The sequence below is a fragment of the Podarcis gaigeae genome (genome assembly GCF_964106915.1).
Source record: "Podarcis gaigeae genome assembly, chromosome: 14".
In the NCBI taxonomy this organism is placed as follows: domain Eukaryota; kingdom Metazoa; phylum Chordata; class Lepidosauria; order Squamata; family Lacertidae; genus Podarcis; species Podarcis gaigeae.
The window spans coordinates 36258654-36281748 of record NC_139690.1 but is presented as its reverse complement, the minus strand read 5'-3'; the positions used below and the strand labels follow the sequence as shown (position 1 = coordinate 36281748).

The window sequence follows — 23095 nt, the reverse complement described above, 5'->3', positions numbered from 1 at the left end:
TCCAAAGGCCGAGCCTTTCCTGTCCAGTGGCCAACCATATGCCTGTGGAAAGCTCGCAAGCAGGACTCAAGGGCCATATAGCTCTTCTGCTGGGTTCTCCCAGCAACTGGCAGTCAGCAACTGGATATACTAAATTAAGGAGAAAAGGCTGGATTTTAGGTTAGTGCATTAGAAATAATAGGGTGGTCATGTGTGCAACTTTAGAGCCCTCTATTTGCAGGCATTCTCTATTGAAATAGAGGAAGATGTTAATAAGCAAAATGCTGACAAAGCAACACATGCATGGATCATTTAAACATTTTCTGCCCTTATTTCCCTATTGCTTCATTGTAATTGCATTTAGCAATGTGTCCCTTTACATTCCTCACAAATGAAGTTAGTCACAATTTAAAATATGAAATGTAGACAGCATATATTTTTGCTCTGAAAGTAAACCCCAAATTGCCTCCCAGTTAATATGGTACAATATGTGGCATCCATTTCTAAACGTTATGAATGAAAACAAAATAAATAAGACAAGAAACAGTGGGGAGTCTTTGACCTCTTTTATTATTTTCACCTTTTGAATATCCTGCTATGGTCTGTGATCAGATGATTTTATTATAATTTACTCTAGTTTTTAACATTACCAGTGACAAATATAATTCAGGTAATCTTACTTTTCATGAAAACATACATTAGAGAAAACTTTCTCTTTAATAATATGGCATGTCTGTGGCTCCTAAAAGGCTCTGGCTCTTTAGAAGAACCAGGTTCCTTCCTCAAGGGCTATACTGGGCCAGCCCTACCATTGGGCAGGGTGTGACAGTCACTGTTAGATGCCAGGGGCAATGGCTGGTGTTGGAGGACAGAACTATATGGGCTTCACGGCCTGCCCTGTAGCCCCTAAGCTAGCTTCAGACGTGGTAGTACAGCCTTCACCAACCAAGTGCCCTCCAGCTGCTTTGGACTACAACTCCCATGCCAGTTAGGGCTAGCCACAAAGGTTATGTTCTACCTGTGCTGTCAGTGGCAGTATGCATCTGAATACCACTTGTTGGGAATCGCAGGTGGGTGATTTAAAATCATTTTAAAACAAATTGCAGTCAAGAGAATAGCACGGACCCTAAAACTATATATATCACACGTCAAAGGCCAGGAAGAAGGCGTGCCTTTGGCATACTCAAAGTGCCAGTCGCATCTCTGTGGGGAAGAAATTCCACAATGTAGGGGCTGACACAGAGAATGCCCTCTCCAGGCCACCTTGAACTTCTGAGGGTACTGGAACTACCAAAAGGGCCTCCTCTGCCAATCATAACATCCAAGATATGGATATGGGTCAGATATTGGGATCTAAATTGTTTAGCTCGAGTCCACCATGTGACAAAAGTGTAGTTTGCTGCAGCAAGTCCTTTTGAGTGCTAGAAAAACTTGGATAGCTGACTGTACTGTCAGATGAGGTAGTGTGGCAGAGGTCAATGCAGAAGATGCCTGGAGGTGAATGATGGAATAATCCTACTCTGCTCTCCCTCTAGGTGTTATATTTGGACTGTCACTGGGTATACAAAGATTGTCAGAGTTGTAATGGGGTCTCACACGGTACTTGAAGACTTTGACATAGTTATCTCCACTATCGGCAACTAACAGCAACCCCTGGGTGGAACAAGCTATTCCCATTGGTCTCTGCAGACCTTTAGATACCAGGCAGATGGGAGACCCACTCCTGGGAAACAAGTGAACTTTCTGGTGCTGTTCATCAGCCACAATGATGTTGCCTTCTCTATCAGTGCAGACCCCGGAGGGATTGCCAAAGCAGTGGCCATATTTGCTGCTGATGGAAGAGACCAGTTTGTGGTTGCTACTGAAGAGCTTGACATCACCACATTCTTCACTCACCACAAACCCTCCTTCTGGGGCCAAGCACACGTAGCGTGGCCCACGCAGGTTGGAGACAGAGTGAGTGCTTTGCACCTTGAAAGCACGGTCAAGGGCAAAGCTATGAACTTTTCCTTCCGTGTAGTCGGCCACCAGAATCTTTCCAGATGTATCCACTCCAATTCCCCTGGGGGAACAAAACTTCCCAATTCTTAGCCATTCTCCCTTGGAGAACTTGGAGTGGTTGTTGAAGATGCGGACAGTCCCATTGACCATGTCTGTAATTGCCACCATCCCTGCCCTGGTCACGGTCACGTCCTCTGGCAAAAAAGTCTCATTCTTCTTCCATTCCACACATGGTATAGACTGAAAAGTTTGGCCTGAGCGGTTGAAGAAGTGGACCCTTGGTGCATTTTCACTAGTCATGTAGATAAGCCCATCGAGCGAGCAGTGAATTCCACACACACCTCCATAATGGTTGCCGTTGGGGTTTGGGATCTGCTGCACCAGTTCATCTTGCCGGTAGTAAAGGGAGTTTTTGATATTGTCCAGGTCATGGCAGATGACCTTGGCTTTCTCGGCCAGCTGGTGCACTTGGTGTTCTGTCACCATGCCTGTACCAGGGTGACTGTTCAGGAGAGGGCTGGCTTTCTGAAATGTGGCATCTGATTTAACTTGGAGGGCATAAACAGTCCTCAGAAGTTTCTCCTTCCGTTGTGTGTCTTCCAAGGTATAATCCATCCTTTCCCCTTTTCAAAAAGACAAACCACAAAGAGTTTTCAAAAATATGATGCAGTTTTGTATGTTGCTATTATGAATATATGCATTTTTATGCACACAGTACCCTAGTGCTTGGCTGGAGAACAGTATTGCAAAATTTGAAGAAGTGCAAATCTCAAAGGATGGTGCCGTTTCAGTCTTTGTATTGTTTAAGTGTGGTTTAAGCAGCCTCACCTTTAAATGTGAACTGAACCATATTTCTCCCCCATGCCCCTACCCTTTGCATACTTTTAACCCTGCCACTCCCCCAAACTGCAAAGAAGTCCAGGATTCTTTTTATTTTTGTATACACTACATGCTTAAATCACCTTAGAAGCTCATTGTTTCCCTCAAATAATTCTGGACACCATAGTTGGTTAAGGATTTGCTGGGAATTGCAACTCTGCAAGGGGCAAACTACAGTGCCCAAAATTATTTGAGGGAAAGAATAGGCTTTGAATGGATTTTAAAAGCATAGTGTGTACACAACCCTAAATTTCCAGTATGTGATTAAATCCCTCCCACAGAATAATAATAGACTGGAGGTGACATAAGAAACCCTTTTGAATCTACTGCAAATCACCATCCATCTTCCAATGGATCCAACTCTATCTAATACCACCTTTTGAGCTAAGATCAAGCTTTTGGGTGGTGCTGTGGGTTAAACCACAGAGCCTAGGGCTTGCCGATCAGAAGGTCAGCGGTTCGAATCCTCACGATGGGGTGAGCTCTCGTTGTTTGGTCCCTGTTCCTGCCAACCTAGCAGTTTGAAAGCACAAAGTGCAAGTAGATAAATAGGTACTGCTCCGGCGGGAAGGTAAACGGTGTTTCCGTGTGCTGCTCTGGTTCGCCAGAAGCAGCTTAGTCTTGCTGGCCACAAGACCCAGAAGCTCTATCGCCGGCTCCCTCAGCCAATAAAACGAGATGAGTGCCACAACCCCAGAGTCGTCCATGACTGGACCTAATGGTCAGGGGTCCCTTTACCTTAACTTACTTCTACTCTGGGGAAAACAGTTTTGAGCCATCCTGGGGTGATGGACTTGCTGAGCAGTGCAGGGTATTATCTGTCACCCAGGTACCTAGACCATTAGCCCAAACTGCCGGACTACAGACTCAAATAGTAAATAGTCTTAGCTGAAGTAGGGAAGAAAGTTTAGGACTACTTACCTGTGATCAAAGTTGCCCAGGCTGTTCTCTTTTCCCCCTGGTTTGCAAACTGCTCTATAGAGAGACCTAGAGTATTATAGTATCCTGTTTCCTTCAAATATACCACTGAGATAAGTTTCCCAGGGCTCTGTTGTTAGTGACAGGAATTTGCTGCCCAATGCTTGTGTCAATAGGATTGTTTTGCCAGGGTAAACACAAAGGCACTCAAGTTAAAATAGACAGGAGCCCAGGGGCAGCCCATCCTGTTTTGCCACCTAAGGCAAAACAGGAAAGTGCTGCCCCTGCCCTGCAACCAAAGCCTTACTTATCACGGTTGTGGGGCTGTGGCTTCTGACTTCTGGTAAGATCTTGCAAGAGGTCCAGGAACCCGGAAGCCACCCACCGTGACCCAACGTGTATTTTGCACAAGCAAGAGTTGCAAATGCATCTCCTTTCCTCTCAGTTCAGCATCCCCCGAGTTGCTGGGTCTGCACGTTTTGAGATGGGCCTATTTCTTCAACAGTGGTGAAATGAATTAAATAACTGAAGTTGACAAGTAAATAGGCCTGTCTCAGCTGGACAGTGGGAAGGCTGTGGGAGGCTTAAAAAAAAAAAAGCATCTCCCACGGCAACGGACTCTGACCTTTTGTTGTTGCTTTAAACGCTGAGATAAACAAACATACCAACTAGGCCTCTGGCGCCCATTCACCTTTCTGAGGCTGAAGGCCTGTCAAGGCATGTTTGAAAGCCACCCCCAAGCCTCTAGCGACACCTCGGCCATGGGTTTGTTCGTGCTTAGGCTCTCCTTGCCTCCAGTGGGGAGCACAAAATGGTCCCCTGTCACCTCCATTTCTTATCTACCGCCTGTAAGGCAGGGTGTGTGTGAATCCATTTATTAATTATATTTTTGTGCCAGCTTCACGCTCACAACAGCCTTGTGAAGTTGCTTAGGCTGAGAGAGAAATAATGATTGCCATCCGATCAACCAGTGAGCTTTGTTGTTGCTGTGTCGGAGCTTTGAACCCTAGTCTATATTGCGTTTGAGAGCATAAGGAGACACAGCCATTGGGGCTAGTAGCCACTGATAGCCTTATTCTCCATGAATTTTCCTAATCGGCTTTTAAAGCCATCCAAGATGGGAGCCCTCACTACACTATCAATAAGGCTGTTGAAATAATTGCTGAGATAACATACAAGGAAGCACTTGAAATTATGTAAAGCAGGAGTGGCTAACCTTTGGCCTCCCAGATGTTGCTGGGCTACAACTCCCATTGGCCCTGACCATTGGCCAAAAACATCTGGAGGGCCACAGTTTGCACACTTCTACTGTACCTGCTACATTACATTGGCTTTCTCTGATAAAGCTGATCTATCTGTACATGGTCCCCATGAGCAGAAGTAGTGTCTTGGGGTATAAGCTGAGGACCGTGAACGGGCAGAGAAGCTGAGGCATGGAGAATGAAGGAGGTGTATGGAAAAGCTCCTGTGGTGCCTTCAGGGCAGGGCAGGGCAGGGCAGGGCAGGGGTTAAATTCAGGGTCCCTCTCAGGCAAATGAGCAAGAGGGCACCCAAATGCTTGCCACATTTTAAAGCAATACTCATTTGCATTTAAATGTGGAATATGAATTATCCCACTAGATATTGGATCTGAATTGATTTTATGTATGCACTGTTGATGTTTTAATCTGTTTATATAAATGTGTGTTTAAAATAAACACAATTGTTTTAACTGTTTTTATATATGCCATATGTTTTTATTATATTGCAAATCATTTTGGGATCCCTCTGGGCAAACCATAAAACAACAACAATGCCCTCCTCCACATGACCATACACAATTAAAATAAACTGAATTAAATCCAGAATCTAAAATTACCGAACTGCTCCACTGTGCTCCACATAGCGGAGCACCCGCTTGGCTTGTAAGACATCCACAGCGTCCCCCAGTAGGTCTGAGAAAAGTGTCTCAGATTCTGGAGATAGTGACTGGTCAGTCCATAGATGGTTCAATTAGCCAAAGGCCTGGGAAAAGAGGAATGTTTTCACCTGGTGTGTAATGAAGGTGGCAGGTAAGTCTTCCTGGGGAGAGCAAGATGAACTAATAGTCTGACTCTGTCTACGGTAGCTTCCTTTGCTCCTAGTAGCAGGAACCTGAAGAGAGGGTTGCATGCTTTTGTTATAGGAAAATCCTTGGGCTCACTTGGATTACCAGACACCAGCCAGGAGGCCTGGTCTTTATTCAAACGACTGTTGCAACAGGACTTCCACCCATTGCATGGGAGAAGCAGGAAGACGCCCAGAACAAAGGACGGCTCCCACTTTTATCAGTTTTACAAAGATACCCACAACATCCCTAAAATTACATCATGCATACATCACAAATTGGGAGGGTCTGGTGACAGAAACCTGAGCATCAGGTTTGCCTCCATCCTTCCCTTGACCTCCACCTTACACCCATTAAGTAAGACAAAAGAAATATTTACAAGTTCCTGGTTTTCCGGGCAAGTTATCATACTTTTTTGTCCTGACCAAGAACCTCATCCGTTCCTGGATGGTTTGCTATTGTCCACGGGATGCCTATCTGTCTGGCACCCATTTGCCAGGATGCCAGTGATTATCTCCTGCGCAAGAGGCTGCTGTGTACCTGATCCCAGGTTTCGGGGATTATGGCTGTCTTTTACCAGTTTCCCAAGTCCCTGCTTCGGTAGCCATCTTTTCCCTGAGCAGAACGATATTGGAAATTGTGTGGTGTCGTGAGGAGACATTGCGTGTGAACAAAGGGGTGGGGGTTACACACTGCATGCTAGAGGGGCAACCCCCCCAATCATTCTAAAAAAATCCTGTAACACTTGATTCAGCAGGAACAGACTTGAGAGGGAGAAAAGAAAACCAAAAAAGTAGAGGATGCAGTAGCAGGGGGAACTTGTTGCCCTCAAAATGTTGGATGCCCAGTTCCAATGAGTCCCACCCAGTATGGCTAATGGTCAGGGATGGTGGAATTGAAGTTGAGCAGTATGGAGGACCCACCGGTTCCCCTCCCGTGGGCTAATGAGAAGGAGGACTCTGAAGAAACCTCATAATGCTTAAGATTTTCATTCTTACCATAGGGTGCTTCCAGAAGAGGGCTTCATAGTGTAAATGGGTCATTCAGGTATCACAGAAGGGTGGCGGGTGGCGACAGTGTTTTTGTTTTTAATTAAGAAAATCAAATTTATTTTCCTGGAGAGGGTAAATCTGGATTAAATGGGGTGGGGAGAATAAAGGCTGACACTTTTATGTCACTGAGGTCATGAGGATGCAGAAAGGAAAGGAAAGGAGAAGAGAAGAGAAGAGAAGAGAAGATGTGTTTGAGAAACATCATTCCATTATAAACACAGCAATGGAAGCACCTCCTAATTTCTAAATCCAAAGGTTTTGTTGCAGTTTCAATGATGACCACTAGAAGGATCCATCAGTCCAACTAATAAATGAGAGAACCATAATGTAAAAACTATTGAGTGTATTGAGTGCTGGATGGGGGTGTTGGGAGGGGAACTTGCACACCTTCATTGCAATGCATATTTAAAAATGAGAAATCCAGCACAAAGCAAAATGGGGATATACGAAGAGGGTAGACATAAATTAAGTTATGCATTAATGCATTTAATTTGGAGATAAGGAGGAAGCCTATCACTATCTGAGGAATGGTATTTGGAATAGTCATCGCAGGGTAATCCATGGAGAAAGAAATGGATTATTATTTTTAAGTGGAATAAATTTATGAGTGATTTTTAATTTGATTTTTCAGTTCTCCCTCATTTGAGCATCATAGGGCTTTGTGGTGGTTTAAAAATAAAAATAAAAATCCTGACATTTTAGGAACAGGATTGTTTCTACACTAGAGTCTGTTAGCACTGCTGAGGCATGACTTTTCCACAACCAGCTGGGAGCAGAGCTAATATGGATGTTTTGCACTGCACGTAATATAGTACAATATTATCCACCTTTGTCCCACCCCTGTGGCCATGAGTCTTCAGTAATGTTTACTCAGGGCTGGGGACCCCTGTCCAGCAAATGGCCCACCATCTCTTTGAGGCAAAGGATGTGTTTCAAACGTGCTTTAAAGGTATACAGCACTTTGTATACAGCCTAGAGAACATCTTTCATCCCAACAGCCAAGGTGGTTCATATCCCTATGCAGCCATCAAGCTTCCTAGGTGACTTTGGCCAGTACCTCACTCACAGACTAAACCTACCTTATGAGGTTGTTGTGAAGATAAAATGGGTGGTGGTGGTGGTGGTGAGAACCATGTATGGCGCCTTAAGCTCCTTGGAAGAAGTAGGAGAGAAGTGTAAAAAAATGAGTTCTATACTGCAGGGGGAGAGAGGTTAATCCAGCCTTGGTCTTTTCTCCCTCCTGCACCTGCACTGGGGTGCCTCCAGATAATCAGTTTTTTGTGAGAGGGATTCAGTCACATACTGTAAATTTAGGTTTGTGCAATTAAAGTGGATTAAAGCACTCTCTTGCAACAAATCCACTTTTTAAAGGTTGTTTTGTGGTTAGGAAAGTGTGGAACAACAAGTAAATTGATGGAAAGATGTATAACCTCTACACAAATTCAGGATGCGCACTCCTTGTCTTATAATCCTACCCCCCCCCCCAATGGATAAGAACAAATGCTGAATAAAGAACAGACATTGTATAACCTCCACATAAACTTTGAGCAAGCAGTTCAGGATGAAGGCTCAATAAACAATGGTCTGGGGGAGCCCAAGGTTTTCTCCTGCCTTTGCCCTTCTCGTTTGACCCATTTGTCCACCCCAGAGACCCAAATGCAAACATGAGACAGGTGCTCTTGTTAGTATGGGAGACTGGGACAAGGCAAGCTTCCTTCTTCGTTCACCTGAGACCAACTCAGATGCCTATCAGCTGGGCTGTACCATAAAGGAGAAGTAATGGCTGACTATCAGATTTCCTTAGGTTGACCAAATAACCATGTAATGTGGCTGGCACTGGAGCAAGCTGGGTGTCCTCAGGGCGTGATCTGAGCCACGATAAGTCCTGCAAGTCGCTCAACTCCTATCCAATTATCTAAACACAAAGGTAAACACTTTGCTTTTTGAACTTGAAATCTGATTGCCTCGCTCCACGCTCTCTCGTCCAGTTCATAAGCAGGAAATGTTCTTCCTTCTCCATTGTTTCATTTGCCCAACAGCTATGTTGTTGCTGTTCTCAGAAACCCTTTTTTTTTAGTATTCATATCAGTATTACAATTGCTACTAGTTAAGAGCAAGGAGGGGGACGCAGGTGGCGCTGTGGGTTAAAGCCTCAGCGCCTAGGACTTGCCGATCGAGAGGTCGGCGGTTCGAATCCCTGCGGCGGGGTGCGCTCCCGCTGCTCGGTCCCAGCGCCTGCCAACCTAGCAGTTCGAAAGCACCTCCGGGTGCAAGTAGATAAATAGGGACCGCTTACCAGCGGGAAGGTAAACGGCGTTTCCGTGTGCGGCTCTGGCTCACCAGAGCAGCGATGTCACGCTGGCCACGTGACCCGGAAGTGTCTCCGGACAGCGCTGGCCCCTGGCCTCTTAAGTGAGATGGGCGCACAACCCCAGAGTCTGTCAAGACTGGCCCGTACGGGCAGGGGTACCTTTACCTTTACCTAAGAGCAAGGAGTCCAGGCGTGGAGGTGCTTTGCTATTCCACATCTTCTTACTGATTTACCTGGTGACCTTGGTAAAGTTGTCTTGTGTTGGAGCCTGTGGGCCTCTCCTCCAGACTCTTTTTGTGTGTGTATTCTGCAAACGCCATTGTGTGATCAATTCCACCATGTGTTGATGGCCACCTTATAGAGTGATTATTGTTTTTTAAAGCCAAGGGAGGCATTTGCCCTGCCACGAATTGTCTGGAGACAATAGAGCAGAACATCTGCTTTGCATGCAAAACTTCACAGGCACCTCCAGGTAGGGCTGGTATTGTTCCTTCTCTGAAACCTTGGAGAGCTGCTGCCCATCATTGTCAACAGTACTGAGATGCACCAGGGATCTGACTTTGTTATAATCAATGCCACAGTGTTCTGGCCAAGGTGGGGAGGGGGGAGGCTTAAGCCTTCCCAACCACCATCTTGGTAAAAATCTTCTCCTTCCTCCACTGCCCTGTGCTTCAATTAGTATTGCGGGGGAGAACTGCCATCAGATCTAATTTTAATTTTAATTTCTGTGGCAGGAGGATACTTTTTTCGCCAAGATTGTGGCCAAGGAGGGAAAGCTGAACCATGCCCCCCCCCTGCTACTTTTGTTCAGTAGGAAGAGGCATCAACAGGGTTCAAGACACCTTCTGGGCAAAGGTACTCAAAGCAGGAACAGTGAGAGTCCTGAGGACCAGATAGAGAAACCTGGAGGGTCCCAGCTGGCCCCAAACCTGAGGTTCTCCATCCCACATGTAACGTGTGCTTATGCCCTTCAAGAGCAACAAAAGAATGAGATCCGACAAATGCAGCATGTGTAGCCTTACTGGTCACATGCAGTTAGGACAAGGTAGATCTTCTGGCCCGATTATCAGCTTTAAGCACCATGTGATTTTAAGACAATGATCAGTGGATCAGTCAGGTGCTGCTGCTATTTGGACTTGGAGTGAATCCAGGCTCTTTGCAGTAAACCAACAAAAGGCCAATGATTCAGAGAAAAGAGGCGATTGCCATCACCGGTTTATGAAATACAGTGGTACCTCGGGTTACAGACACTTCAGGTTACAGACACTTCAGGTTACAGACTCCACTAACCCAGAAATAGTACCTCGGGTTAAGAACTTTGCTTCAGGATGAGAACAGAAATTGCGTGGTGGCTGCACAACGGTAGCGGGAGGCCCCATTAGCTAAAGTGGTACCTCAGGTTAAGAACAGTTTCAGGTTAACAACGGACCTCCAGAACAAATTAAGTTCTTAACCCAAGGTACCAGTGCAGTTAAAGGTAGGTAGCCGTGTTGGTCTGCCGTAGTCGAAACAAAATAAAAAAATTCCTTCCAGTAGCATCTTAGAGACCAACTAAGTTTGTTATTGGTATGAGCTCACGGTATGAGCTTATTTTGTTTCGGTTTAGGAAAGACAGTGAAATTAATCTTAGCCAGTGTTCTGCAGGGCTTAGGGTGAGAATGTGTTTCTAATAATGAGGTTTAGCCAAATATTAGACAAGTCTATTACCAAAGCTTTAACAGCTAAATGGCTACCATAGTGAAGGAACGTCCAAACATTTCAATGTGTTGGGAGTCCAAGTGGGAGCTATTGGAGGGTGCTCTCACTCAGAGTTCCACCCAGCCAATTCTCTTTCGGGAGATTCCATTCCATTCCCCAGTTGTCCATTCTGAACAGTCACTTAGCAATTTTGTGCCCACTAGTCACATCTGGTCTTCATTCAACTGTTTTCAGGGTTCCCCCTTAAGTAACAGAGACCAGCTCCATCAGTCATACTTGAACTTCTCCTTACAAGGACTACTATTGAACTTTTAAGAATTGGTGCCCAGGTTTGCTCCCCCCCCCCCATTTGTGTCATGCTGTTCAGGTGGTAAACCTGCAGGCAGTGACTGCCCATCTTGTTTTAATCGACTGGTTGTAAGCTGTTCAGGTACAAGCTGGGTACAAATGCTCTAAATAAATTATATATATGGCCTGCTAATACCTCTCTCTTGGGTGATGCTGTTTAGGCAACCCAAGCAAGACAACACCAGAAGCAATTAATTTTAATTTTTATATTTAAAGTCTTGTTATATTCATATTGTCCCTTGTATTTCTGATATTTTTTATGATCTGTGATATTGTGTGTGTTGATGCTGGTCTGTGACCGTATTAATAAATTCATTCATTCACCAGAAGCAGAGGGAATGATCCATGTTGCTTCATTGCAGAGGCTGCCTCTGCAACAATAGCAATAATAACCCTAGCAAAGAGATCAGGCTATTCACTTCCACTCATTTTTTAAAATTTAATTTATTTATTTTTTACATTCTTTAGACCTGTGGACAATAAATAACACATAATACTCTTTATCCCACCCCCACCCCCCACCCCAGTGACATCCCTCCCCACAGCACCATACACTATAAATAAATAAATATAGCATGTATCATTTATTCACCAGTGTTTTGCCATTGACTGATGCACGAAGTGCAGTGGGGTGTTGCCCCAGCATTGGTGTTTGAGTGACTGTTGCATTTCATGGGTGATTGTGGTGGTGGTGGATGCTGTGATAGGAAGTGTGGGCAAACAAGACAATGTTGTGGCAAACTCTGGACGTGCCTCCTCTCACCCCAGCGTTTGGATGTTCACAGCTTAGCTTTTCAACTCGTGGAAATGTCCTCCTACATTAACATCGCTAATAGAGCACTTTGCTGATAGACAGCCTGGCCTCATCTGCGCCACACGTTTAAAAACAGTAATTATACCACTTAAAACAGCCATGGCTTCAAAGAATCCTGAGAACCGTAGTCTGTGAAGTGTGCTGAGAGTTGTTAGGCGATTCCTTGTTCCCTTCAAAGAGCTCCAATTCTCAGAGTGGTTTAACAATCAATCCCTCTTCCCAGTAAACAGTGGGAATTGTAGCTCTTTGAGGGGATATGGAATCGCTCTCAACACCTTTAACAGACTACAGTTCCCAGGATTATTAGAGGGAAGTGGTCCTGCTTTAAATGTAAAGTGCAGATGGGGCCTATGTCATCCACTGTCTGCTTCCAGATTTTGTTGGGAGGGCAATGGGGTGAGGGGCCTCCAGCCTATGAGCATCATCAAGCCTCCCCATGTAGCCCGCAAGGTTGTTTTGGCCAAGCCATGTTCAGCTGCCCTGCACCTGATGTCACATATTATGTCAGGTGTGAAGCAGGTAAAGGTGAACCTGCGAAGGGCCTGCAAAGCCCCTTGCAAGCATTTCTGAAGCACCAGCTATCATCTGATTGGGGAGTGCTTTTTTTGCAAAGCACACCATCAAAAATAGGTTACCTGGTGTCATTTTGATACCAGGTGATTGGCAGATGGGCAGCCCTACCTGCCTGTCAAATTTAGCCTCTGTGTCTGTAGACCTAAGGATCTAGCCCACAGGCTGAATGTAGCTTCTCATTCCTGGGATGCTGGAAGCTGGTCACAGGTTCCCCAACCCTGACCCATGTGATAACATTTAGCACACATTAAACTACTTCTGGGCTCTTGGCTTGACATCCTTTCCTGCAGCTGTGATCCCTTATTTCTGTGCATTAGGTAAGAGAATATGGCAGGTCTTGCCTTTAGACCATTTAGCAAATGGTTGGACAGACACACACACACACACACACACACACACGAAGAGCCCTGCTGTATTGGAAGAATGGTTCCTATTGTCCAGCATCCATGTCTTACAGTGGACAACCAAATGCCTCTGGAAAACCTAAAAGCAGGACTTTTAGTTATTGTTCCCTCACAGTGGGCATCCAGTGGTATACTACCACTGATTCCAGAGTCCAGAGGTTCTGTGTAGCCACCATGGAGCTAGGAGCTGAAAGTTGTTTGAGAAAGTTGCCCATGGTGCACAAGTTTTTATCACTCTCCAAAACTTGCAAACCTCTTTTTTTATGCCCAGAAGTGGAGGCCACAGCCCTGTAGCAAAGCATCTGCTTGGCATATGGACGTCAGCAGGTTCAGTCCCTGGAAGCCACAGGTAGTAAGTAACCTTTTCCCATGGTTAATTTGATGATGAGGCTTTTGAGTTTTATCTGTGAGTTTTCCCCGACCTTCCTGCTTCTATGGTACAGCAAAAGCATTTTTATTTTTAGTGCCTGCCTTTACCAGACTGTATTTAGGGTTCTGATGAATGTTAAGCTGGCTTGGTGAATCTTCGAATGGTGAAGGCAGCAAAACAAAAATCCATTAAATTTCATTAATTTGACATGTCTTGAAAAGACAATGGACTGAGAGCTGCTGTCAATCAAACCAGGTAGTGCTTGGTCAGATGGGATAATGGTCCAGCTTGATGTAAGGCCACTTTTTGTGTATTTGTGTATCCCTGATATGATGTGCATAACGCCATCTCCCTCATGCTGCTTCCAGCTCTCTAGAAACAAAAGAACAAAAAACCCAACCCAGTTGCCTACCTTGGATGCCGTTGCCAGCAGAGTGCATCCAGACTGTTGCTATTTTAGGGTGGGATTCAATCACATGCCAGCATATTCAGGATGTGCCATTATAGCTGATTGGGAGCTCATGCACAACAAACCTGCTTCCTCAAAGAATCAGGCTAATGTGTGTTAAGGAAAGTGACCAGAAAGTATGAAATGATACTTGCTTTTGTTGCAATGTCATCTAACCTCCCTGTAAACAAATCAGGATGAATATTCAATAAACAGATCATCTGGAAATACCCACTGTGGATACAGCCTTGAATACAGTTCTGTTCCATAATAGTCTCTGCTGACAATTGAACCACATCGTTAGCCTGTGTTGTGTAAGTATGGTGTTTTTGTTTGTTTGTTTTGTTTTAAAGAAACGAAACGAAAGCAAAGCTAGCAAACAGCTTCTGGCATTCTAGCGATGTAAACAACACTTCCGGCAAACTAACACATTATGGTAAACTCATATTCTTCTGTATTCAGGTAGGTAACCGTGTTGGTCTGACGCAGTCGAAATAAATAAAAAAATTGTCCAGTAGCACCTTAGAGTCCAACTAAGTTTGTTCTGGGTATAAGCTTTTGTGTGCATGCACACTTCTTCAGATAAGTATCTGAAGACAATACTGGACAATTTTGTAATTCATATTCTTCTATGTGTAGAATAACTGCAATGTGTGTAATATCCCTTATGGAATAAGACACCATGCTGATGCCTTCACTGTCTTCACATGGTGTTCACTGCCTCCTCAGAACCATGGGCTAGGCCAAGAAAACTCCCTTCCCTCCCGAAATCTCAAAATGCTGCCATCTCCCAGGGCACTGTGCAGAGATAGAAAACCTGTGACCTTCCAGATGTTGCTGGACCCCCAACAATCAGAGTCCTGGACTCCTTCGGGAGGTTGTGCATTCTCCTTCATTGGAGGTTTTTAAGCAGAGGTTGGATGGCCATCTGTCACGGATGCATTGCAGGGGGTTGGACTCGATAACCCTTGGAAGTCCATTCCAACTCTTATGATTCTAATAACAATGGAAGGCTACAAGTCCCCATCCACCATCCCTGACATAGGACTGCATAAAGACAAGTGGTAATTTTGAACACTGTCACTTCTTTAAGCAGATGGGAGGGCTGGGGAATTGCTATGGGACCCTTTGCTTCCTTGCGCCCTGTCTAAACTACAAGCTTGTGTCAGTTCTATACCAGTTTCAGTGGCTTGGTTTCCAGCAAAGAATCCATGGAAAGTGTTGCTTGCTGTGAATTCTATTGGAGCTAAAATTCAGGAATGCTGAATCTATAACCCTCCAGATATTTTTGGGCTACCGTTCCCATCATCCCTACCCATCGGCCATGCTGGCTGGGGTTGATGAGAGCTGGTGTCCAACAACATTGGAGGAACTCCAATTTCCCAATCCCGTGTAACTCCTTTCATAAAACTATAGGGACAGGACAGGGAATGATGCTTAAACCAGTTTGACAATTGAAGCTGTGAAGTAGAAAGATAACCACTTATCTGAATATTGTCAGGAAAGGGAAGCTTTTAAAATTCACATGAAGAAAAGAATTGTGCTTTTTAGTTGTGCTAACAATGCTGGTGACAAGCTTCCCTAACATTTTCCAGTACTAAACCAGTAAGTAAGTACACACAAAACGGTGCCATACCACATTAAACAGTCACAGCTTCCCCCAAAGATTCCTGGAAACTTTAGATTGTTAAGGGTGCTGAGAATTGCTAAGAGATCCCTATTCCCTTCACAGGGTTATATTTACCAGAGTGGTTTAACAGTCAGTCCCTCTTCCCAAGGAACTATGGGAGTTGTAGCTCTGTGAGGGGGATAGGGGTCTCCTAAGTAAGCTCCCTACAAACTCTGTGGAACCCAATCCATATGACTGCTTAATAAACAGGTAATCTGGAAGCGAGCCTTATCAGAAAATGTATCTTGCTTAGCTGATAAGGGAGGAAATGGGGCAGATCCCCTTCTTACACATGTCCTTGCAAAAGGCATTGATCTCATTTGACCCCAACCATCTCCAGGTCTGAAGATTGGGGACACAATGAGAGGAGGACTTACAGGTGTGGATGGGACTTTCCAAATATTCATAAATATCTGAAAAGGGGACGCTATATGATCCACTTGGATTCCATGGCAGAAAGTTCAAGAGGGCATTGTGATGGGTAGGGCACCTTCCAGACCTCAAAGCCTTTTTCAACTGTTTGTTGGAGTTGGCGGGAAGAGTGTGGAAAGGAGTTTTGTGGGCAGGGGACTTGTCGAAGCGCTCTGGGCAAGTGCAGACAGAGAGGATCACGGGTCTGTGTTTATAGGACTGTGGATGCACACCCTGTCTGTCTCGTTTGGCAGACCACATGACAGGGAGCGTGGGATGGCTCGACACCCCATTGTCTGGATGTCTTCGGTTACAGGAAGTGGTGGGCCTGGGTTGGGGTTGGGTCTCCCATCTGTGCACAGCAGGACACTGGAGTCTGCCTCACACTTGGTGGTACGGCTGTAATAGGGCTCCATCACGTGCCTGAGTTCTAGTGGGACAGTAAGTGGGAGCACCTCGGCTTTGATGACGGCTCCCAGGTGGGTGTCTGAAGAGGAGCTTCTCCGGAGAGCCTCTGAACGACTCATTTTGATCAACAGGTCAATGGTTTTGTTCTCTGTCTCAACAAGACGATCAGATGCCTCATCCTCTTCGCTAGCTTCACCCACCACCAAGCATCTATTGATGGAACCTGGATCTTTGTCATAGACCTTCCCAACACCAAGGGCATCCTTGGGTTCCTTTTTGTCCTGGTATCCTTTCTCCAAACCTTTTGAGGACCTTTTCACTGAGAGATCCAAAGGGCCCTCACTGGGCTTGGCTGCCTTCTCCAGCGCTTGATGGATATGGAACAGTTCCTGCCGGATTTTGATTAGCTGGTCCCTTAGCTGCTTCTGTGCTGGGCTGTCCTCTTTGGCCAGGTCTGAGAGCTTCTTCTCCACATCCTGATACTCCTCTAAAGTTTTGGACAAGTCACCAATGAGCACTGTTGTTGCCTCTGGGTCTCTCGGATCAACAGTTACAGCTTCTGCTTTGCTTGGCTTGAGAAGTAGGTGGTCCGAAGGTGTAATTATGGGGGATAAAATGTCAGAGCCGCCAATCTTTTCCTGGTCTTCAGGTGGGCAGGCATGGAGTTCTACGTGCCAATGGTCCAGAGACTTTGAGGGTTGCATAGGGGCAGCTCTCAAACTGCTAAAGGTAGAGGGACAAAAAACAGACAGGGTGGAAGAGAACTGTTAATGAAGAAGTGCAAAAAAACAGAACAACATCTAAGGTAAAATAAGACCTCTCTGGTTTGGTTGAATGAGTTTGCAAGGGGCACTTCCAGATTGTAACTATTCTTGGGTGGGAATCAGTCACATCAACAAATTCAGATTGCAAAATTTAAATTGATTTGGCATTACCCTTTGTTTTGTGTTTTTCTCTGAAAGAGCACATTTTTTTGTACCATTGCCACTTTTTTTGTACAATATTTACATTCTGAAGTGTCTTCCAACTCTGAGCTACAATTGCTTCTGCAACTGAGAGTAAATGGACTCAACAGCTCTTTATGATTAATGTTTAAATTTATATCCAGAAACACAGTGTTGGAGATGGATGTTGGTCCAGTGTTGACCAGCATTGGTCAATGTATCCATTGACCGGGAATCACATTGGTATCCTGGCATATCACCTTCCCAAACTCTTGCACCTGGGGCAATCCTACCACATGTGGAGGTACCTACCAAACTTCACCCTCTCCAACATATAGGAGAAGCATTGGGGTTTAGCAAGGATAACTTCCTTGGTGCCAAATACCACTTTGGTAATATTTTCAATGACAGCTCCCTAGTAGCAGATGTTGTTTTGTATAGTGGCTGAACCACAGGGCATTGCAGCCTTTCATTTCCATGTATTCTTCAACAACCCTACCACCACCATTGCAATGAACTTTTCTGATAAGGGCAGCAAGAGGAACATCATATAACATTACATGATGTTGGCTATTTAATGAGCAATCTTTCAGATTTGTGTGCAGGGAGATTAGATTATGTTTCATCAAAGCAAGTGTCACCCCACACCTACCAGTGCAGCTTCCCAGCCACTTTCCTTATTGTAATCTTTGGGGAAGTGGGTTTGTTTTGCAAGAGCTCCCAAGCAACTCCCAATCAGCATCACCTTAATTTGCCAGTATGTGATTGATTCCTAGCCAAATACCACAGCAGCTTGAAGACATGCCCACAGATTTTTTGTGATAAGGAAAATGACAGAAAAATGTACCGGACAGCAGGGAGATAAAAATGGCTCAACTTCATCTAACATCCTCAGAAATGAATTGAGATGAAAGCTCAGTAAATAGCTGATGCCATCTAACCTCCCATCAGACCCTGTGCAAATAAATCGAGATGAATGCTCAAGGAACAGACTGTCTGGAAGTAACGAATGTGCCTGGTGGGTGGAAAGATACATGGTTGCCCGCTGCAAAACAGAGTAGGCAGTAACAGCCTGAATGGCCAAAGTGGCCTGACTGCATCATGTGTTCCAAACAACTCTAAGCTTTGCTTTAACAAGTCTCTGGTCTGTGTGGCCATCATTCAGCATCAGGCCTGGATAGAGGTCCCTAGCTTGATAACCCCGGATGTAACCCTAATCCCATTCCCCACTTTATATTTGTATGTATACATATTGAGGAGAATTCATTTAAAAAAAAGAAAAATAAAAAATGCTTGCAAAGCTATAGAGCAGGAGTGGGAACCTAATTCAGCTCAGGGGCCGTATTCACTTCCAAGCAACTTTCCAGAGGCCACATGCCCATTTGCGGCCAGAGGCAAAAGTGGGTGGAGCAATGGAAGTGAATGTTATCTTTGTACACTGTGCTTCTTTTACATATATACACCCCGGCCTCTCCTCCATCCATGCAATCAGAGTTCAAGGAAACATCCCAGCCAGGCAAAAAGGCTCAAGGATGGTATGAAGTAGGGCTGCTGAGGGGTGTGGCCTGGAGAGAGGGGGTGTGACGGGAGAATCCCAAGAGCCAGACAGAGGCTTGGTGGGCTGCATTTGGCCCCTGAGTCTGAGATTCCCCATTCCTGTCACACAGGATATCTTACAAAGCATGTATTAGGGATGGAGGCTGTGTAGCGCATCATACCTTGCCTGGTATGTGACTTTTGCAGGAGTCAGTACATCAGAGCCTACAAAATCAAGGCCGTTCCCTGCTAATTTCCTCTTCAGGTTGCTGTGGTTGGTCCCTCCACTATCCAAGCAAGTGGCCATGGGTAGTTCTGCCTTCCTGACACTATTGGGGAGAAGGGAGGCCCCCTCTTTTAAACCCGCGATGCTCCGGTAGGTGTCAGGGACTGGCTTTCTGCACAGGCTGTTGACACCCAGGAAAGAACCGCTCTCCTTCTCACGGAGCAGCCATTTCTCCTCTTCCGTTTGGAGCAGCAACGCTTTGTGGCTTGTTTCTGGAGGAGGCGTCTCTTCCCGGAACCCTTTCACCCAAGGATGGCCGGTCTTCAGCACTGGCACCTTCAGCAGGCCAGCTTTGGGGGGCTCTGTGGGGGTTTTGGCCTGGGGAGGAGCGGGCACAGCAGCTGCGGGCTGTTGCTGGGCCTCAGGCTTGGCGGCGGCCATCTTGTTTTCCGCTGAACCAAAAGAATGCTCGAAGAGGAGCGGGTAGTAGAAGCGGGGCAGGAAGGCCGACCTCTCAGGGCTCTGCAGGGGCTGGAAATGAGCAGAATGGGGGTGCATCAGCTGGGCAGTGGAGGCCAGAAAAGGCAGCTGGGTCAGGTGGGAGTGTGGCGTGGTGCTGCTGGTCACAGAAGGGCTGAGATAAGAGAAGAGGTTGGGGTTCAATGGATAGTTGATCCCCAGCAAAGAGAGGTTGAGGCTCTGGGGTTCATGGTATTCACCGTATGCCGGAGGAGGATAACAGGGGATGATGTTGCCATCGGGAGACAGCGTTGGGACCTCGCTGGCACCTCTCCTTTGCCCATTGGCTACTAGCTTCCATTGTTCCATCAGGACCCCACCAGTCCCGGGACACTTTTTGGGCACTTTGCAATGCTTTGGTTTGGCTTCTAACTCCAGAGGGGAAGGCGGCTCTTTCCCCTTCACAACGTGCTTCTTCAAGGAGAAGACATCCGTGATGATGAAGTCCGGTGTGGGGTCTTTGCAAGGCTTATCCCTCTTATTTTTAAACTGGAAGAGCAAGGTGTTCATGTCAGGCTCTGCCGAGTCCTCCCCAGCAGGGCTGGCCTCTTTCGCCTTCTCCTTCTTCTCCCCGGAGTCCATATCCTGCAGCAGCCCAGACAGCTCCTCCTCTTCCTCCTCCACCTCCTCTTGGAACTGGTTGGTTTCATCACTCATCCTTTCTGAGGCCAAGTCTTCAGTCCCTGCAAGTTTGTCTCTGCCACTCTCTCTGTCCGCTGCCTGCTTGTGGTTTGTGGTTCCACTGGCCCCTGAGGTACGCATTTCAGGCTCATCAGGCCTCCCGCAAGTCCGTGAAGCCTCTGTGGCATGCAGGAGCCGGAGATCCGGGTGGAGGAGGTTGCCCTTCTTATAGGGCCAGTCCGACTCAATGAGCAGCGAGAGGGAGTTTTTGCACAGGCTGTACTTCATGTGGTTGTAAAGGTGGGATTTCTCCATGCAGGTGAAAGGGCACTGGAAGCACTTGTAGTTATAGGGCTTCCCCCATGGCCTGGGGATGTAGTGGGGCTTCTTGGGCTTGCGTTCTTTGTGCTTGTAGACCGAGGCCAGCTTACAGCCCGCTTCTTCCTTCGACATGGCTGCCCCCAACAACCCAGATCTCAAGTTATGGGGTGTGGGGCTCGAGGCATCCACACCCGACGGCTCACCTTGCTGGAACCACAGCACAATCTGGAAAGAGATAGCACAAAGATGCATTAATAGACAATTGGCAAAAATGTATGAATCTAAATCAAATAAGTGTTGGAAATGTAAAGAGAAAGAAGGTTCTTTTTATTATATGTAGTGGTCTTGTAGTAAGGTTAAAGCTTACTGGGAAATGATATATAATGAAATGAAAAGGATGTTTAAAATAACCTTTGTTCAAAAATCCGAGAAGTTTTTCTTTTGGTAATTATAGGAACAGAACTACATAAATTCATGTACGCAACTACAGCAGCAAGAGTGTTACTCGCCCAAACATGGAAAGAAGCAGAAGTCCCAGCAAAGGAAGAATGGGTACAAAAACTTACGGAATACACAGAAATGGTGAAACTTACCGGAAGAATAAGAAATCAAGATAACAAACTTTTTATAAAATAATGGAAATGGTTTATTGAATATTTACAGATAAATTGTAAACGGATAAGATCATTGGCAGGATTATTATAATAACCTGCAGTTTTATAAGAGTATATATTTGAAGTAGATTAATAAATGAGCAAATTAAGTTAATTTGGATATGCAGAAGATATTAAAAATAAATTCACTGGAAAATATGGGCTTTAGCTCAGCAGAAGAACACTTGTACTGCACACAGAAGGTCCAGGTTCAATCCCCAGCATCTCCCAATAGGGCTGGGAATGTTCCCAATATGAAACCCCAGAGAGCCACTGCCAGTCAGTGTAGACAAAACTGACCTAGGTGGACCAATGGTCTGACTCTGTATAAGACACCTTCCTGTGTTCCCGTCATCTCACACACCCTAGTAATGTGTCACATTAAAAGGTGCATGATGCATGCAGCATCTGTGTGTATGGAGATGGCATTGCCTCACTTTTCTTACTTATTTCATTAAAAATGATATTTTTGAAAATATATATATATATATATATATATATATATATATATATATATATATGGTCATATCCAACTCAGTCCTATTTTGCACAGCCTGAAATCGTAGCTGGGAAACTGGACTCCTCTCTCCTCTGCAAACACAGTTTGCAGGTCAGATGCTCAGAAACATTTGCTCTTCATGTGCCTGAGGCAGCCTCAGAAATATTCACACGCAGACCAGGACTGGTTATTCAGTTTTGGCACACTTCTGCTGTTTCCCCTTCTGTGCTAGACTGAAAAATCCCCAGTGCACTCTCCCTGGCAAGGGGGGGGGGGCAGCAGGAATTTGTGCTGGAGCACAACCACTATAGAGAGAACAGAATATTGGACTAGATCACCCTTTGGTCTCAACCAGCAGAGCCATCCTTATCACAGAGGAACTGCGCCTGGAGAGACGTCTAATGAATCATAGTTTGCATTGACTGGGGCTGCTTGCTCCATTTTGGCACACTCCCACTGTCCTCTCCCTTCTGTGCTAAACAGAAATGTTTGAAGTGCTTCATATTCACTGGCTGTTAGTCTTATAACAGCCCTGTAAGGTAGGGGAATAAATTAGATTTAGTTCTCCTCCGAAAGTCCGATTGATAATTTCTGAATTAATATTAAAACCAAAGCACAGCCACCTTTCGACATTCACACTTTACTAAACTTTGCAATGCAGTTCTCCAGCCACACAGCGGGTACAAAAATGCATTTTCGTGGGTAAAATATGCATTAAAGTGCACTTATTGAAAATAACCAGCAAAAATGGGAGGGGGGATACTTTGCAAGAATGTGCATATTTGGGAAGAATTGCATACAAACTCATGCATGTTGTGAGAGATCTGAGTCAGATGCTGATGAATTTTCATGCCGTAAAAACAACAACGACATTCAAACTGATGTGAAAATGTGGACAGCATTGTGTTTTTATTATACAATGCGTGAAAGAGAAGGATAGGGAGGGAGAACTTGAAAGAGACCAAAATTGGCAGATTTGCTCCTCTCTAAAAGTAGGACAATGTTATTAGCGCATAGCAGATAAAGTTATTTGTGTGTTTGGATGTGTATATGAGAGAAATGTGAGCTGCCATTCTGGGTTTGTGGGGAGCTAAAATTTGCCCTTCCGTCTTTACCTCTGACTAAAAAGCTTCAGATTTTTAAAAATCTGTTTTGGAAAACCTTGCAGGCACCAACACAATTTTTCCTAATGGGCAAGTAGCTGTTTGGGAAGGGAACATGTTGGGAAAGTGGCACTGGAGGAAATTGTTAAATGCCCTCTTCTGTCAGTGCTGTGGTCCTAATATGAATCCACCCACCCCAATTGCTTTTTACAACACCCCCCCCCAAAAAACCCAGAAAGCGGGGAGATCTGATCATAGATCTCCTCTAGTTTGGTCGCCAGAGATTACAGCTTGCCCTAAAACA

General features: G+C 45.4%; 2 protein-coding genes across 2 annotated transcripts; both read right to left on the bottom strand.

Annotated features, from left to right (window-relative positions):
- Positions 1–530: 530 nt before the first annotated feature.
- On the bottom strand, positions 531–5329 carry NHLRC4 (NHL repeat containing 4). The gene is made up of 2 exons (XM_083711147.1): positions 3781–5329; positions 531–2603 (listed from the first exon to the last, which is right to left on the bottom strand). Exon 2 carries the CDS (start codon positions 2593–2595, stop codon positions 1495–1497), a length of 1101 nt encoding a protein of 366 aa, XP_083567273.1. The 5' UTR covers positions 2596–2603; positions 3781–5329; the 3' UTR covers positions 531–1494.
- A 6386-nt stretch (positions 5330–11715) lies between these two features.
- PRR35 (proline rich 35) lies at positions 11716–21001 on the bottom strand. Its single transcript, XM_083710786.1, has 2 exons — positions 19032–21001; positions 11716–17092 (listed from the first exon to the last, which is right to left on the bottom strand). The coding sequence occupies exons 1-2, from the start codon at positions 20786–20788 to the stop codon at positions 16159–16161; spliced, it is 2691 nt and encodes an 896-aa protein (XP_083566912.1). The 5' UTR covers positions 20789–21001; the 3' UTR covers positions 11716–16158.
- Between the last annotated feature and the right edge of the window lie 2094 nt (positions 21002–23095).

Bases quoted from the DNA above. Each gene is read 5' to 3' on its own strand.
- NHLRC4 (XM_083711147.1), bottom strand. From the start codon at position 2,595: ATGGATTATACCTTGGAAGACACACAACGGAAGGAGAAACTTCTGAGG.
- PRR35 (XM_083710786.1), bottom strand. From the start codon at position 20,788: ATGCATCTTTGTGCTATCTCTTTCCAGATTGTGCTGTGGTTCCAGCAA. The intron at 17,093-19,031 runs GTATGATGCGCT...CTCTACCTTTAG, and splicing joins AAAGTCACATACCAGGCAAG to CAGTTTGAGAGCTGCCCCTA.